General features: G+C 44.0%; 1 protein-coding gene across 1 annotated transcript in view; it reads right to left on the bottom strand.

Moving 5' to 3' along the window:
* Positions 1-293: 293 nt before the first annotated feature.
* Positions 294-15,816, bottom strand: part of ankdd1a (ankyrin repeat and death domain containing 1A) — a 205,709-nt gene continuing 190,186 nt past the window's right edge. Inside the window, exons 14-15 of the mRNA XM_078530501.1 lie at positions 5,440-5,571; positions 294-2,582 (exon numbers count right to left, since the gene is read on the bottom strand). Of these exons, the coding sequence (XP_078386627.1) occupies positions 2,521-2,582; positions 5,440-5,571 (194 nt within the window). The 3' untranslated portion in view covers positions 294-2,520. The remainder of the gene's footprint in view (positions 2,583-5,439; positions 5,572-15,816) is intronic.

Raw genomic sequence — 15,816 nt, 5'->3', positions numbered from 1 at the left:
TGGGTCAAATGGCAGTCCGTATTAGATACAGATTTGATTAGCAGCTTGGTAAACAAATCTTTGACACAGTAGCTGGGATAGTGGCTTCCAGCTTCCTCACAAATTGGAAAAATAGTCTGGTAGTGATGATGTTGGGAACCACAGTGATAACTTAAAAAGACAGTCTTTTGGTAAACCATTGTTGGATTTTTGCATGAATTTCAATTGAAATCAACCCAATTCACCGGTAATTAAGTTAACTCGGGTTCCAAACGAGGCTTTAAACCCACAGGTAAGGCTGGGCTCTTAAGATGGTGAATTCAAAGAAGTTTATTTAAAGAAAAATATAAAAATTAGTAGAGTTGTAATATTGAAATAATTATATACAGAATTAGTTAAATCAAAATATATAAGCATCATACATCCATACAATTAAACCTTCTCATAAGTATCTTTCTTTGTCTTCATTCTACACTAATGTACACCCAAGAGAACTCATATTCATCCAAAAGAGCACTACGACTTTCAATAGGTGATCGGTTCCATGAAAGCATGCATCTTCATCCTTCTTTTGGATAAGTATTTTCAGTCAGAATATGGCTAGGATCTTATCTTCAGTCAGATTAATGTCTCTGGAGATGGGATTTTTAACCCTTAGAGAAGGTTCAAGACCTTCTCTCCCGACGTGTTAATGGGATCTTGTCACCTATTGATGGGTTGACATGTTCTTTAATTTAGCTTAATTGGTCTTAGCCTTTGTGCATAATTAATTTTGATAAGAGAACAATGGATTTATTTAATGTGTTCTTTTAATCAAATTTTGGATATGCTTTATATCACTTTGGTTTCCAACCTTTCTTCTAATCTGATTTAAATACATCCTTTAATAGCAATGTTGTGTCTACATTTTAACTTAAGGTTTGTAAGGAGACTTTAATATCAAACATCAAATCTCTTAGGAACATACCTCGTATTAACCCGTGAAAGTTTAAAGACCAATCTTGTGATAAAACTACTAATGAATTATTATTTGATTATATTGCAATTTCTGGGCTAGGGTTTAACCATTCATATGAGTTGATGTATCAAGGTCTCTTGGCTGTCCTTTTCTCTTGTTTCTACAGCTACATACATTCCAATAGTGCAGATCAGTCTTGTTTGTTTTAGAACTGTGAAAGTAATTCTAGCAATTTAATCTAAATTAAAAATGTAAAGACTTAAAAAAAAACATAACACAGCTAAAGTTATATACCTGTAAAAGGCAAATTAATAATTTCATTTCTCTTAATGATCCAGGGTTAAATTTTTGATTGTTATTAAAAGACAAAATGCTTGCAATTTTGATATCACTGGCACACCTTTCAATACATTATATCACTACAAGGTACAAAAGTTTTCAATATTGCAGTGTCAAACCTTTTAAAATAACCATTGATTCATTCTAATTCTTCAAAATTGAGGTTCACTATCTTAAAATTATTTGTTGCTAACTTGTTTAATTCATTGTCAGTATAGTAATATATAAAGTGATTATTGTCAAGGAATCACATGTTCCTTCTGAGATGGCTTCCTTTGATTCTATTAGCTTATTCAGTAAGTTTAGCCTGAGAATGATTGATTTTTACTAAAAACTCACCATCTAAGCTTACTTACAACATGGCACTTAATTTTTATGAACAATGCTGTGACAAGCAGCAATGTTATTTACTAGTATGACCAATAGATTAATTCTAAACTGACTAAAAATAGGGCTAATGTTTCTGATTAAGAAACTCTTTGCATTGGAGTACATATGAATTAATCTAATCCTCTCCCACTAGCCATCTCTTGGTCTTGTGAGGGAACATCCTCATATCTGAATGTACAATCCTGGAACTGCTCCTTAACAGGCATATGACAATTCATGACATATTGCAGGTGTACCAAGAATATTCAAAATAAAATGTGGAGTCCTCACTGAGCATCTATAAACCTGGGCAGAGTCAACAGTGACAATATTCTCTTAGTAATGCAAAAGCATTGCAGCCATGAAACAAAATGTTTTGCTTGGATTATCTTTCCAGATGGAAGAGGCTGTACACAGAAAACAGACCCTTATGTTTAGAAAGAAGAAAAATGCAAAGTTCAGCCTTTTCTGTGCTGCCTCATTTTTGTTATCAATAATCAAATTATCAAATATTCTGGCAAAGCTGACTAATCCACATTAAAATATCAAGTCCTTTTTTGCCACTTTGACTTCTATTTTATTTTCATATTTTAAGTAGTTTAACAGAAACAGTAATGATTTATAATTGTTATCTGGCTTGCCTGGTTGTGAAGGTGTGATTATCACTTGTGATATGACTTAGCTCTTTACACAATCTATATGTTGAGCTCAAGTAGTTTATCTGTAAAACCAAGGTGACCTGATGCACTTGTACAACACTTTGAACAATGCCGATCCTTGCTGATGATTCAGCACTTGGGGCTACATTAACCCTCTGTCTCCTGTTCACGGGAACAAAATCCTGCAGTGACTCCAAATCTTCAGGACTCAGTTCCTCACATCACTGCACACTTCCTGGGAGAACTGCAGTCAGCATTTGCTTTTCTTCGGATACTTTCTGAAAATTAATGTAGTAAACATAATTAACAAAATGAGAAATAATTAGAGATTTATTTACCAGCTATGTCCTGCGGTAAGTGCTTTTTACATACTGATATATCAGCAACAAATTGAATTTATATCAAAAACAAAAACAGAATTACCTGGAAAAACTCAGCAGGTCTGGCAGCATCGGTGGAGAAGAAATCAGTTAACGTTTCGGGTCTTCATGACCCTTCGGCAGAACTGAGTATAGTTAGGAGAAAAGTGAAATATAAGCTGGTCTAAGGTGGGGGGGCGGGGGGAGAGAGAAGTTGAGGGTGTGGTGATTGTGGAGATAAGCAAGCAGTGATAGGAGCGGATAATCAAAAGATGTCACAGACAAAAGGATCAAAGAGGTGTTGAAGGTGGTGATATTGTCTGAGAAAAGTGCTAATTAAGAATGGAAGACAGGATACTCAACGTACAGCTCTAGTGGGGGTGGGGTGGAAAGACTAAAAAAGTTTTAGTTTTAGATTTAAAAATAATGGAAATAGGTGGGAAAAGAAGAATCTATATAAATTATTGAACAAAAAGGGAGGGGGGAGAAACGGGGTGGGGATGGGGGGAGGGGGAGTTTAAGTTCTAAAGTTGTTGAATTCAATATTCAGCCCGGAAGGCTGTAAAGTGCCTAGTCGGAAGATGAGGTGCTGTTCCTCCAGTTTGCGTTGGGCTTCACTGGAACAATGCAGCAAGCCAAGGACAGACATGTGGGCAAGAGAACAGGGTGGAGTGTTAAAATGGCAAGCGACAGGGAGGTTTGGGTCTTTCTTGCGGACAGACCGCAGGTGTTCTGCAAAGCGGTCGCCCAGTTTGCGTTTGATCTCTCCAATGTAGAGGAGACCGCATTGGGAGCAACGAATGCAGTAGACTAAGTCCTCCTTCTTCCTTAACCGAGGTTTTCCACCCACGGTCGTTGACAGGGCCCTCAACGGTGCCCGGCCCATATCCCGTGCATCCTCCCTCACGCCTTCTCCTCCTTCCCAGAAACATGATAGGGTCCCCCTTGTCCTCACTTATCACCCCACCAGCCTCCGCATTCAAAGGATCATCCTCTGCCATTTCCGCCAACTCCAGCATGATGCCACCACCAAACACATCTTCCCTTCACCCCCCCTGACGGCATTCCGTAGGGATCGTTCCCTCCGGGACACCCTGGTCCACTCCTCCATCACCCCCTACTCCTCAACCCCCACCTATGGCACCTCCCCATGCCCACGCAGAAGATGCAACACCTGCCCCTTCACTTCCTCTCTCCTCACCGTCCAAGGGCCCAAACACTCCTTTCAAGTGAAGCAGCATTTCACTTGCATTTCCCCTAACTTAGTCTACTGCATTCGTTGCTCCCAATGCGGTCTCCTCTACATTGGAGAGATCAAACGCAAACTGGGCGACCGCTTTGCAGAACACCTGCGGTCTGTCTGCAAGAAAGATCCAAACCTCCCTGTCGCTTGCCATTTTAACACTCCACCCTGTTCTCTTGCCCACATGTCTGTCCTTGGCTTGCTGCATTGTTCCAGTGAAGCCCAACGCAAACTGGAGGAACAGCACCTCATTTTCCGACTAGGCACTTTACAGCCTTCCGGGCTGAATATTGAATTCAACAACTTTAGATCTTAAACTCCCCATCCCCATCCCGTTTCTCCCCCCTCCTTTTTTTTTCAATAATTTATATAGATTCTTCTTTTCCCACCTATTTCCATTATTTTTAAATCTAAAACTAAAACTTTTTTAGTCTTTCCACCCCACCCCCACTAGAGCTGTACGTTGAGTATCCTGTCTTCCATTCTTAATTAGCACTTTTCTCAGACAATATCACCACCTTCAACACCTCTTTGATCCTTTTGTCTGTGACATCTTTTGATTATCCGCTCCTATCACTGCTTGCTTATCTCCACAATCACCACACCCTCAACTTCTCTCTCCCCCCGCCCCCCCACCTTAGACCAGCTTATATTTCACTTTTCTCCTAACTATACTCAGTTCTGCCGAAGGGTCATGAAGACCCGAAACGTTAACTGATTTCTTCTCCACCGACGCTGCCAGGCCTGCTGAGTTTTTCCAGGTAATTCTGTTTTTGTTTTGGATTTCCAGCATCCGCAGTAGCTTTTAGCTTTTTGTTTTTATAATTGAATTTATATGGTGCCTTCAATGCAGTAAATGATCCCAAGATACTTCACAGGGTCGATTATAAAGTAAAAATTTGACATCGAATTAAGAAGTGTCTTAAAGGAAGAAAGAGGGGTAGAGTGTCAGAGAGGTTTGGGGAAGGAGTTCCAGAGCTTAGGTTTTCTTTTCCCACCTATTTCCATTATTTTTAAATGTATTTCCATCCATTGTTTTATCTCTACCTTTTAGCCTATTTCGATCCCTTCCCCCCATCCTACCCCCACTAGGGCTATCTGTACCCTGCTCGTCCTGCTTTCTACCCTTAATGTTACCTATTAGCACATTCCTTAGATAATATCACCACCTTCAACACCTCTTTGTCCTTTTGTCTATGACATCTTTTGGTTATCTCCACTTATCACTGGCCCTCTATCCAGCTCTACCTGTCCCACCCCCCCTTAAACCAGCTTATATTTTACCTCTTTTCTATTTTTCCTTAGTTCTGTTGAAGAGTCATACGGACTCGAAACGTTAACTGTGTTCCTCTCCGCAAATGCTGTCAGACCTGCTGAGTTTTTCCAGGTATTTTTATTTTTGTTTTGGATTTCCAGCATCCGCAGTTTTTTGCTTTTATCTTAGTTAGAAATGATTACATTCATTACTGGCTCCTAGTACAATGCCACATTGGGACACACAGCCGCCCCCGAACCTATTCTCCTGATAATTACCAGCCAGGTCTCTCCTGCCTATTCCCACTAGGCCTTCATACAGCCCTTTAATTGGATTTTCTCCTGATGTGATCACACCGGGCAGCCAATTCAGCAGCATTCTGTGTCCATGCTCCTTGTAACTCTTAGAACCTGTTGATTAGAAAAATGCAAGCATCTTTAAATATTACACACAGACAATGTGGCCACATAGAGTTTAAAACAGCTGAATTATTTCAAACCATTATGGAATATTTGACAAATTTCTGATGCTTCACAAACGCAGTGACTCAGGGGCTGTTTTAGTGAGACAGACAGAGAGAGAGAGCCAGGAGCTGCTTTATAGAGGGAGAGAAAGAAAGGAGCTGCTTTGAGTGAGTGAGAGGGAAAGAGAGAGAGGAAGGAGAGCTGTTTTAGAGAGAGAAAGGGGGCTGCGGTAGAGAGAGAGGGTGAGGAGCTCCTCTAGCGAGGGGAGAGTGAGGAGCTGTTTTGGTGAGGGAGAAAGAGAGAGAGCGAGAGAGAGAGCATTGCTTTGTAGAGCGGGGTTTGCTTTGGGGATTTGGAGAGAGAGAGAGAGAGAGAGAGAGAGAGAGGAGCCTCTTGCAGGGTGACCAGCTGTCCCATATTTTAAGGGACTGTCCCTTATTTTGACTGTCTGTTCCCCTTTCCTCAAGGAACATCTTTTGTCCCTTATTTCTAGGGCAGCCTGTGGGAGACCTAATGTGCTTGATTCTTAACTGTCCTCTGAAATGGCCTCGCATGCTACTGACCACTGAGTTTGAGGGAAATTAGAAAAGTACACCAAATGCTGGCCTTGTCAGTGATGCTCACATATCACGAAAGAATAAAAAAAGACTGATCCTTGGAGTCTCCCCTTTGCCTCCTTACTTTTTGTGAGCATGCAGCCATCAGCCACCGGTGGGGTTAAGGTCATCTCCCATCCCCCCTCGTGGCAGTCTCACGATTGAAGTGTCCCTTATTTTGCTTTAGAATAGCTGGTCACCCTGTCAGTGAAAGGGAGGAGCTGATTCTGAGCTTGCCAATCTGAGGAATATTAAACCTGAGTGAAATCAGATCGGGGGACGGGGAAATCACATCTGTGGGCAGTTTACTGGTGGAGGGTGAAAATCACATCCGGGGACAAGAAGTGTTACCATATCCAGGAGGGAGGGATTACTGTGAAAGGAAAGGAAATCATAATCTGGGAGAGTGGTGTTACTGGAAGAAGGAGGAAATCACTTCCTGGGGGCAGTGGGTTACTGGGGAATGGTTTTCTGAGCCACTGCCACTCAATACTGGGCAATAGTACTTTGGTGTCAGCGGAGATGTAGTATGGAAGTGTTGGATTAGGTTTGCATAACCCATCTCAGATTCCGGGCTTCCCATTATGTAGCTATTTGGCTTCTAGCAAGCGTTAGTGAGCCACATTGTGAACCCGACTGATAATCTTAAATTGGTTGTTATTAGCACACCCAGGATTGCTCAGCAAGTGCTGTCCAATTGCAGAAGCACATTAAAATTAGGCATTTTGCTCTGAGTTCTGCAACATGGACTGGTTGAATACAGTCAGCACCCTGCCTATTGCGAACAGCCGAAGTGACGCATCAGTTATTGGGAAGGTGAGAAGCTACATGTATTCATACACAGGGATCTGTCCTCTGTAGGCAGAAGAAAAATGTCCAGGCATTGGGCTTTTTTTGAATTAGACAAAAGCATGGGGGATATTAATTGCCTGGTGCATTCTCCATGGCAACAACGCAACCAATCAGAGGTGACTTGCAAACCAATCAGAAACGTTTTGATGAGTGCAAGACAAAAAGCTTCAATAGCTTGTCTCTTTTTTCAGCAATATTCAACTTCCAGGAAGTCCTTACTAGAACTACTCTGGCCAACCCAGCCCAAATCAATCAGATCTCAACTGAGCTTCCAATAAGTGTAGAGATGTTCACTGAAAATGAGGTGAGAAAGGCAATTGCTACACTCAAGAACAACAAATCTCCGGGTATAGATACTATCACTGCAGAAATGCCCAAGGTGGGTGGGGAAGCAACTATCCAGTGCCTATGTAAACTTTGGAACCAGCTCTGGGAACTTACGTTGTTCTCCAAGACTTGAAAGATGGGTCAATTGTCTGTATTCCCTGAAATAGGCAACCTCACCGAATGTGACAATTGGAAGGGAGTCACCCTACTATCTATAGCAGGTAAAGTCAACTGTCAAACGATCCATAACCATACTTGAGACTAGGATGGTGAGCTTTGAGAAGAACAGGCAGCCTTCAGACCAAATCGCTCCTGCGCTATGGCACGTCATTGAGAACTAACAAGAGTACCAAGCCCCCATTGCCATCAACATTATTGATTTCACCAAGGCCTGTGATTCTCCATATCGGCCTTCACTCTGGAAAATTCTCTCTTCATATGGCAGCTCTGCAAGGATGGTTTCAGCTACTGAGAAGATCTATGAGAATTGTAGATGCTGTGTTAGGATAGAGGATGGTTACAGTGTCTGGTTCCATGTGCTGTCAGGCAAGGTCGAATCCTTTTCCCTCTTCTTTTTGTTGTCACCATTGACTGGATATTAAGGAGATGAACCAAGGATACTCTTGGACTGAAATGGATCAATGATGATCAACTTACAGGCTTAGACTTTACTGATGACATCACTGCCTTGTCAGGGTTGCAACAGCTCATTAACCCAATCAGCAATCAGGCTGAGAGTGGGACTCACGGTAAACACCATGAAAACAAAAAAGAAAATGATGATGGGAAACCACCAACAAACAACAGATGTTTATATCAATCAAAACAAAGTTGACATTGTAGGGGACTTAGATACGAACATATGAATTAGGAGCAGGAGTAGGCCATTCGGCCCCTCGAGCCTGCTCCGTCATTCAATAAGATCATGGCTGAACTGAATATAATCTCAACCCCACGTCCCTGCTTACTCCCGATAACCTTTCTCCCCCTTGTTAATCAAGAATCTATCTAGCTCTGCATTAAAAATATTCAAAAGACTCTGCTTCCACTGCCTTTTCAGGAAGGGAGTTCCAAAGACTCACAACCCTCTGAGAGAAAAAACTTGCATAGAAACATAGAAACTAGGAGCAGGAGTAGGCCATTCGGCCCTTCGAGCCTGCTCCGCCATTCATTATGATCATGGCTGATCATCCAACTCAATAGCCTGCTCCCGCTTTCTCCCCATATCCTTTGATCCCTTTCGCTCCAAGAGCCATATCTAACTCCTTCTTAAAAACATACAATGTTTTGGCCTCAGCTACTTTCTGTGGTAATGAATTCCACAGGCTCACCACTCTCTGGGTGAAGAAATTTCTCCTCATCTCAGTCCTAAATGGTCTACCCCGTATCCTCAGACTGTGACCCCTGGCTCTGGACTCCCCCGCCATCAGGAACATCCTTCCTGTATCTACCCTGTCTAGTGCTGTTAGAATTTTATAGGTTTCTATGAGATCCCCCCTCATTCTTCTGAACTCCAGCAAATATAATCCTAACTGACTCAATCTCTCCTCATATGTCAGTCCTGCCATCCCAGGAATCAGTCAGGTAAACCTTCGCTGCACTCCCTCTATAGCAAGAACATCCTTCCTCAGATAAGGAGACCAAAACCACACACAATATTCCAGGTGTGGTCTCACCAAGGACCTGTACAATTGCAGCAAGACATCCCTGTTCCTGTACTCGAATCCTCTGACTATGAAGGCCAACATACCATTTGCCTTCTTTACCGCCTGCTGCACCTGCATGCTTACCTTCAGCGACTGGTGTACAAGGACGCCCAGGTCTCGTTGCACATTCCCCTCTCTCAATTTATAGCCATTCAGATAATAATCTGCCTTCCTGTTTTTGCTACCAAAATGGATAACCTCACATTTATCCACATTATACTGCATCTGCCATGCATTTGCCCACTCACTCAGTTTGTCCAAATCAGCCTCTCTGCATCCTCCTCACAGCTCACCCTCCCACCCAGCTTTATGTCATCTGCAAATTTGGAGATATTACATTTAATTCCCTCATCTAAATCATTAATATATATTGTGAATAGCTGGGGTCCCAGCACCGATCCCTGCGGTACCCCACTAGTCACTGCCTGCCATTCGGAAAAAGACCCGTTTATTCCTACTCTTTGTTTCCTGTCTGCCAACCAGTTTTCTATCCATCTCAATACACTACCCCCAATCCCATGCGCTTTAATTTTACACGCCAATCTCTTACGTGGGACTTTGTCGAAAGCCTTCTGAAAGTCCAAATAAACCACATCCACTGGCTCCCCCTCATCAACCCTACTAGTTACATCCTCGAAAAATTCCAGTAGATTTGTCAAGCATGATTTCCCTTTCGTAAATCCATGCTGACTCTGTCTGATTCTAACACTGTTTTCCACGTGCTCAGCTATTAAATCTTTTAGTATGGACTCTAGAATTTTCCCCACTCCTGACGTCAGGCTGACTGGTCTATAATTCCCTGTTTTCTCTCTGCCTCCCTTTTTAAATAGTGGGGTTACATTAGCAACCCTCCAATCTGTAGGAACTGCTCCAGAGTCTATAGAATCTCGGAAGATGACCACCAATGCATCCACTATTTCTAGGACCACTTCCTTAAGTACTCTGGGATGTAGATTATCAGGCCCTGGGGATTTATCGGCCTCCAATCCCATCAATTTCCCCAACATCATTTCCCGACTAATACTGATTTCTTTCAGTTCCTCCCTCTCACTAAACCCTGTGTTCCCCAACATTCCTGGTATGTTATTAGTGTCCTCCTTTGTGAAGACAGAACCAAAGTATGTATTTAGTTGGTCAGCCATTTCTTTGTCCCCCATTATAAATTCCCTGTTTCCGACTGTAAGGGACCTACATTTGTCTTCACCAATCTTTTTCTCTTCACATACCTACAGAAACTTTTACAGTCAGTTTTTATGTCCCCTGCAAGCTTACTCTCATACTCTATTTTCCCCTTCTTAATCAATCCCTTGGTCCTCCTTTGCTGAATTCTAAACTGCTCCCAATCCTCAGGTCTGTTGTTTTTTTCTGGCCAATTTGTATGTCTCTTCCTTGCATCTAATACTATCTCTAATTTCCCTTGTATGCCATGGTTTGGCCACCTTTCCTGTTTTACTTTTGCGCCAGACAGGGATAAACAATTTTTGCAGTTCACCCATGCGCTCTTTGAATGTTTGTCATTGCCTATCCACCGTCATCCCTTTAAGTAAAGTTTCCCAATCCATCATAGCCAACTCGTGCCTCGTACTATCCTAGTTTCCTTTATTAAGATTCAGGACCCAAGCCTCAGAATCAACAATGTCACTCCCCATCTTGATGAAGAATTCTATCATATTATGGTCGCTCATCCCCAAGGGGCCTTGCACAACTAGACTGCCAATTATTCCTTTCTCATTACACAATATCCAGTCTAGGATGGCCTGTTCCCTCATTGGTTCCTCAATGTATTGGTCCAGAAAAACATCCTGTATACACTCCAGGAACTCCTCCTCTATGGTATTGTTACTAATTTGATTTGCCCAATCTATATGCATATTAAAGTCACCCATAATTACAGATCTTCCTTTATTACACGTGTCTCTAATTTCCTGTTTAATGCCATTCCCAACATCACTACTACAGTTTGGGGGTCTATATACAACCCCCACTAACGTTTTTTGCCCCTTAGTGTTTCTCACCTCTACCCATACAGATTCCACATCGTCGGAGCTAATATCTTTCCTCGCTATTGCATTCATTTCCTCTTCAACCAGCAATGCAACTCCACTGCATTTTCCTTTTTGTCTGTCTTTCCTAAATACTGAATACCCCTGGATGTTTAGTTCCCATCCCTGGTCACCCTGCAGCCATGTCTCCATAATCCCGACTATATCATACCTGTTTACATCTATTTGTGCAGTTAATTCATCCACTTTATTCCGAATACTCCTCGCGTTAAGACACAAAGCCTTAAGGCTTGTCTTTTTAACATTACTTGTCCCGTTCCCACTATTTTTCACTGAGGCCCTGTTTGATTCTTGACCTTGATTTCTCTGCCTCTCACTTTTCTTATTCCTCTTTCTGTCTTTTGTTCTTGTCCTTGATTCCCCCTCCTCTGACTCCTTGCATAGGTTCCCATCCCCCTGCCATTTTAGTGTAAACCCTCCCCAACCACTCTAGCAAATATTCCCCCCAAGGACATCAGTCCCGGTCCTGCCCAGGTGTAACCTGTCCAGTTTGTACTGGTCCCACTCCCCCAGAACCGGTCCCAATGCCCCAGGAATCTGAAACCCTCCCCCTCACACCATCTCTTCAGCCACGTATTCATCCGATATATCCTGCTATTTCTACCCTGACTGGCATGTGGGACTGGTAGTAATCCTGAGATCACTACCTTTGAGCTCCTACTTTTCAAGTTACTTCCTAGCTCCCTATATTCTGCTTTTAGGACCTCATCCCTTTTTTTACCGATGTCGTTTGTACCAATGTGTACCACGACCACTGGCTGTTCACCCTCCCCCTTCAGAATGTCCTGTAGCCGCTCTGAGACATCCTTGACACCAGGGAGGCAACATACCATCCTGGAGTCTCGTTTGCGGCCACAGAAACGCCTATCTATTCCCCTTACAATTGAATCCCCTATAACTATTGCATTCCCACACCTTTTACTCCTCCCCTGTCCAGCAGAGCCAACCGTGGTGCAAAGAATTTGGCTGTTGCTGCTTTCCCCTGAGAGGCCATTCCCCTCAACAGTATCCAAAGCGGTATATCTGTTTTGCAGGGGAATAGCCACAGGAGATCCCTGCACTGCCTGCCTAGTCCTCTTGCTTTGCCTGCTGGTCACCCATTCCCTTCCTGCCTGTGGACTCTTAGCCTGCGGTGTGAGCAGCTCTCTATACGTGCTATCCATGATGCTCTCCGCCTCGCGGATGCTCCACAGTGTCCCCAGCCACCGTCCCAGCTCCAAAACCCGGGCTTCCAGGAGCTGCAGCTGGAGACACTTTCCGCACACATGCTGGCCCCGGGCACTGAAAATGTGCCTGGCTTCCCACATAGAGCAGGAGGAGCACACCACGGCTTTCAGCGCTCCTGCCATGACTTACCCCTTTAAATTAAATTAAACCTTTTGGAAGATAATTAATACCAATTAGTCTCGGGCCCTTCTTCCCTGCTCCTCATTGTTACAGAATATAGCCCCTACAAACGATGAACCAAAAAAAAAGACCTTAAAATCTATAAGCAATAAAAGTAGTAAATGCTTACTCGGCCGTACCCACGGTACTCAAAGGCTCACCCCGTTCCCTCCTCACCAAACTCCCTCAGTCACCCCTGCTCTCCCAGCTCCTCTTCAACTTCCAACTCCTCTTGCGCTTCTCTTCAACTCCCGACTCCTCTCGTGCTTCTCTTCAACTCCCGACTCCTCTCGTGCTTCTCTTCGACTTCTGACTCCTCTCACGCTTCTCTTCAACTCCTGACTCCTCTAGCACTCCTTTTCAATTCCCGACTCCTCTCGTGCTCCTCTTCAACTCCCGACTCCTCTCGCGCTTCTCTTCAACTCCTGACTCCTCTAGCACTCCTTTTCAATTCCCGACTCCTCTCGTGCTCCTCTTCAACTCCCGGCTCCTCTCGCGCTTCTCTTCAACTCCCGACTCCTCTCGTGCTCCTCTTCAACTCCCGACTCCTCTTGCGTTCTCTTCAACTCCCGGCTCCACTCACGCTGCTCTTCAACTCCCGACTCCTATCGAACTCCTCTTCAACTCCCGATTCCTCTCACGCTCCCCTTCAACTCCTGACTCCTCTCGCGCTTCTCTCCAACTTCTGACTCCTAGCGCACTTCTCTTCAACTCCTGATTCCTCTCGCGCTTCTCTTCAACTTCTGACTCCTCTCGCGCTTCTCTTCAACTCCTGACTCCTCTCGCACTCTTTTTCAATTCCCGACTCCTCTCATGCTCCTCTTCAACTCCCGACTCCTCTCGCGCTTCTCTTCAACTCCTGATTCCTCTCACGCTCCTCTTCAACTCCCGATTCCTCTCGCGCTCCCCTTCAACTCCTGACTCCTCTCGCACTTCTCTTCAACTTCTGACTCCTAGCGCGCTTCTCTTCAACTCCTGACTCCTCTCGCAATCTTTTTCAATTCCCGACTCCTCTCGTGCTCCTCTTCAACTCCCGACTCCTCTCACGCTTCTCTTCAACTCCCGACTCCTCTCGCGCTCCTCTTCAACTCCCGACTCCTCTTGCGCTTCTCTTCAACTCCTGACTCCTCTCGCGCTCCATTTCAATTCCCGACTCCTCTCATGCTCCTCTTCGATTCCCGACTCCTCTCGCGCTTGTCTTCAACTCCCGACTCCTCTTGCACTCCTTTTCAATTCCCGACCCCTCTCGCGCTTCTCTTCAACTCCCGACTCCTCTTGCACTCCTTTTCAATTCCCGACTCCTCTCGCGTTTCTCTTCAACTCCCGGCTCCTCTCATGCTCCTTTTCAATTCCCGGCTCCTCTCGTGCTTCACTTCAACTCCGGACTCCTCTCGCGCTTCTCTTCAACTCCCAGCTCCTCTCGCGCTTCTCTTCAACTCCCGACTCCTCTCGCACTTCTCTTCAACTCCCAGCTCCTCTTGCACTCCTCTTCAACTCCCAACTCCTCTCGCGCTCCTGTTCAACTCCTGACTCCTCTCGCGCTTCTCTTCAACTCCCGACTCCTCTTGCACTCCTTTTCAATTCCCGACTCCTCTCGCGTTTCTCTTCAACTCCCGGCTCCTCTCATGCTCCTTTTCAATTCCCGGCTCCTCTCGTGCTTCACTTCAACTCCGGACTCCTCTCGCACTTCTCTTCAACTCCCAGCTCCTCTCGCGCTTCTCTTCAACTCCCGACTCCTCTCGCACTTCTCTTCAACTCCCAGCTCCTCTTGCGCTCCTCTTCAACTCCCAACTCCTCTCGCGCTCCTGTTCAACTCCTGACTCCTCTCGCGCTTCTCTTCAACTCCCGACTCCTATCGCGCTTCTCTTCAACTCCTGACTCCTAGCGCGCTTCTCTTCAGCTCCTGACTCCTCTCACGCTCCTTTTCAACTTTTGGCTCCTCTTGCGCTCCTTTTCAATTCCCGACTCCTCTTGGTGCTGTTAATTGCCTGTCCCAGAGTCCTCCTCTTGCACTCTCCTCATCTCTGCCTTAAATAGGTGACCTCTTGTTTTTAAACAGTGACCCCTAGTTCTGGATTCTCCCACAAGAGGAAACATCCTCTCCACATCCACCCTGTCAAGATCCCTCAAGATTTTAAAGGTTTGAATTAAGTCATCTCTTATTCTTCTAAACTCCAGTGGATACAAGCCTAACCTGTCCAATCTTTCCTCATAAGACAACCCATCCATTCCTGGTATTAGTCCAGTAAACCTTCTCTGAATTGCTTCTAATACATTTACATCTTTCTTTAAATAAGGAGACCAGTACAGTACACAATACTCCAGATGTGGTCTCACCAGTGCCCTGTATAACTGAAGCATAACCTCTCTACTTTTGTAATCAATTCCCCTCACAATAAATGATAACGTTCCATTAGCTTTCCTAATAACTTGCTGTACCTGCATCCTAGCCTTTTGTGATTCATGCACCAGGACATTCAGATCCCTCTGAATCTCTCACCATTTAGATAATAAGCTTCTTTTTTATTCTTCCTGCCAAAATGAAAGATTTCGCATTTGCCCACATTATATTCCACTTGCCAGATCTTTGCCCACTCACTTAACCTATCCTTACAACTTACAATCCTATCTTCACAATTTACTTTCCTACCTATCTTTGTGTCATCAGAAAATTTAGCAACCATTCCTTTGATCCCTTCATCCATGTCTTTTACATAAATTGTAAAAAGTTGAGGACCCAGCGCTGATCCCTGTGGTACACCACTCGTCACATCCTGCCAACCAGAAAATGACCCATTTATGCCAACTCTCTGCTTTCTGTTAGCTAAACAATCTTCTATCCATACCAATATGTTACTCCCTACACCATGAGTTTTTATTTCCTGCAATAACCTTTGATGTGGCACTTTATCAAATGCCTTCTGGAAATCTAAGTACAGTACATCCACTGGTTCCCCTTTATCCACAGCACATGTAGCTCCTTCAAAGAACTCCAGTAAATTGGTTAAACATAATTTCCTTTTTACAAAACCATGTTGACTCTGCCTGGTTGCCTTGAATTTTTCTAAGTGCCCTTCTGTAACATCTTTCATAATAGCTTCTAACATTTTCCCGATGACAGATGTTAGGCTAACTGGCCTGTAGTTTCCTGCTTTCTGTCTCCCACCTTTTTTGAACAAAGGAGTTATATTTGCTATTTTCCATTCTAAGGAAACCTTCCCCAAATCTAGGGAATTTTGGAAAATTAAAACCAGTGCATCA

The sequence above is a fragment of the Cetorhinus maximus genome, chromosome 26, assembly GCF_964194155.1.
Source record: "Cetorhinus maximus chromosome 26, sCetMax3.hap1.1, whole genome shotgun sequence".
NCBI classification, from domain to species: Eukaryota; Metazoa; Chordata; class Chondrichthyes; order Lamniformes; family Cetorhinidae; genus Cetorhinus; species Cetorhinus maximus.
The sequence above is the reverse complement of the archived record's forward strand: the minus strand, read 5'-3'. Positions and strand labels throughout refer to the sequence as shown.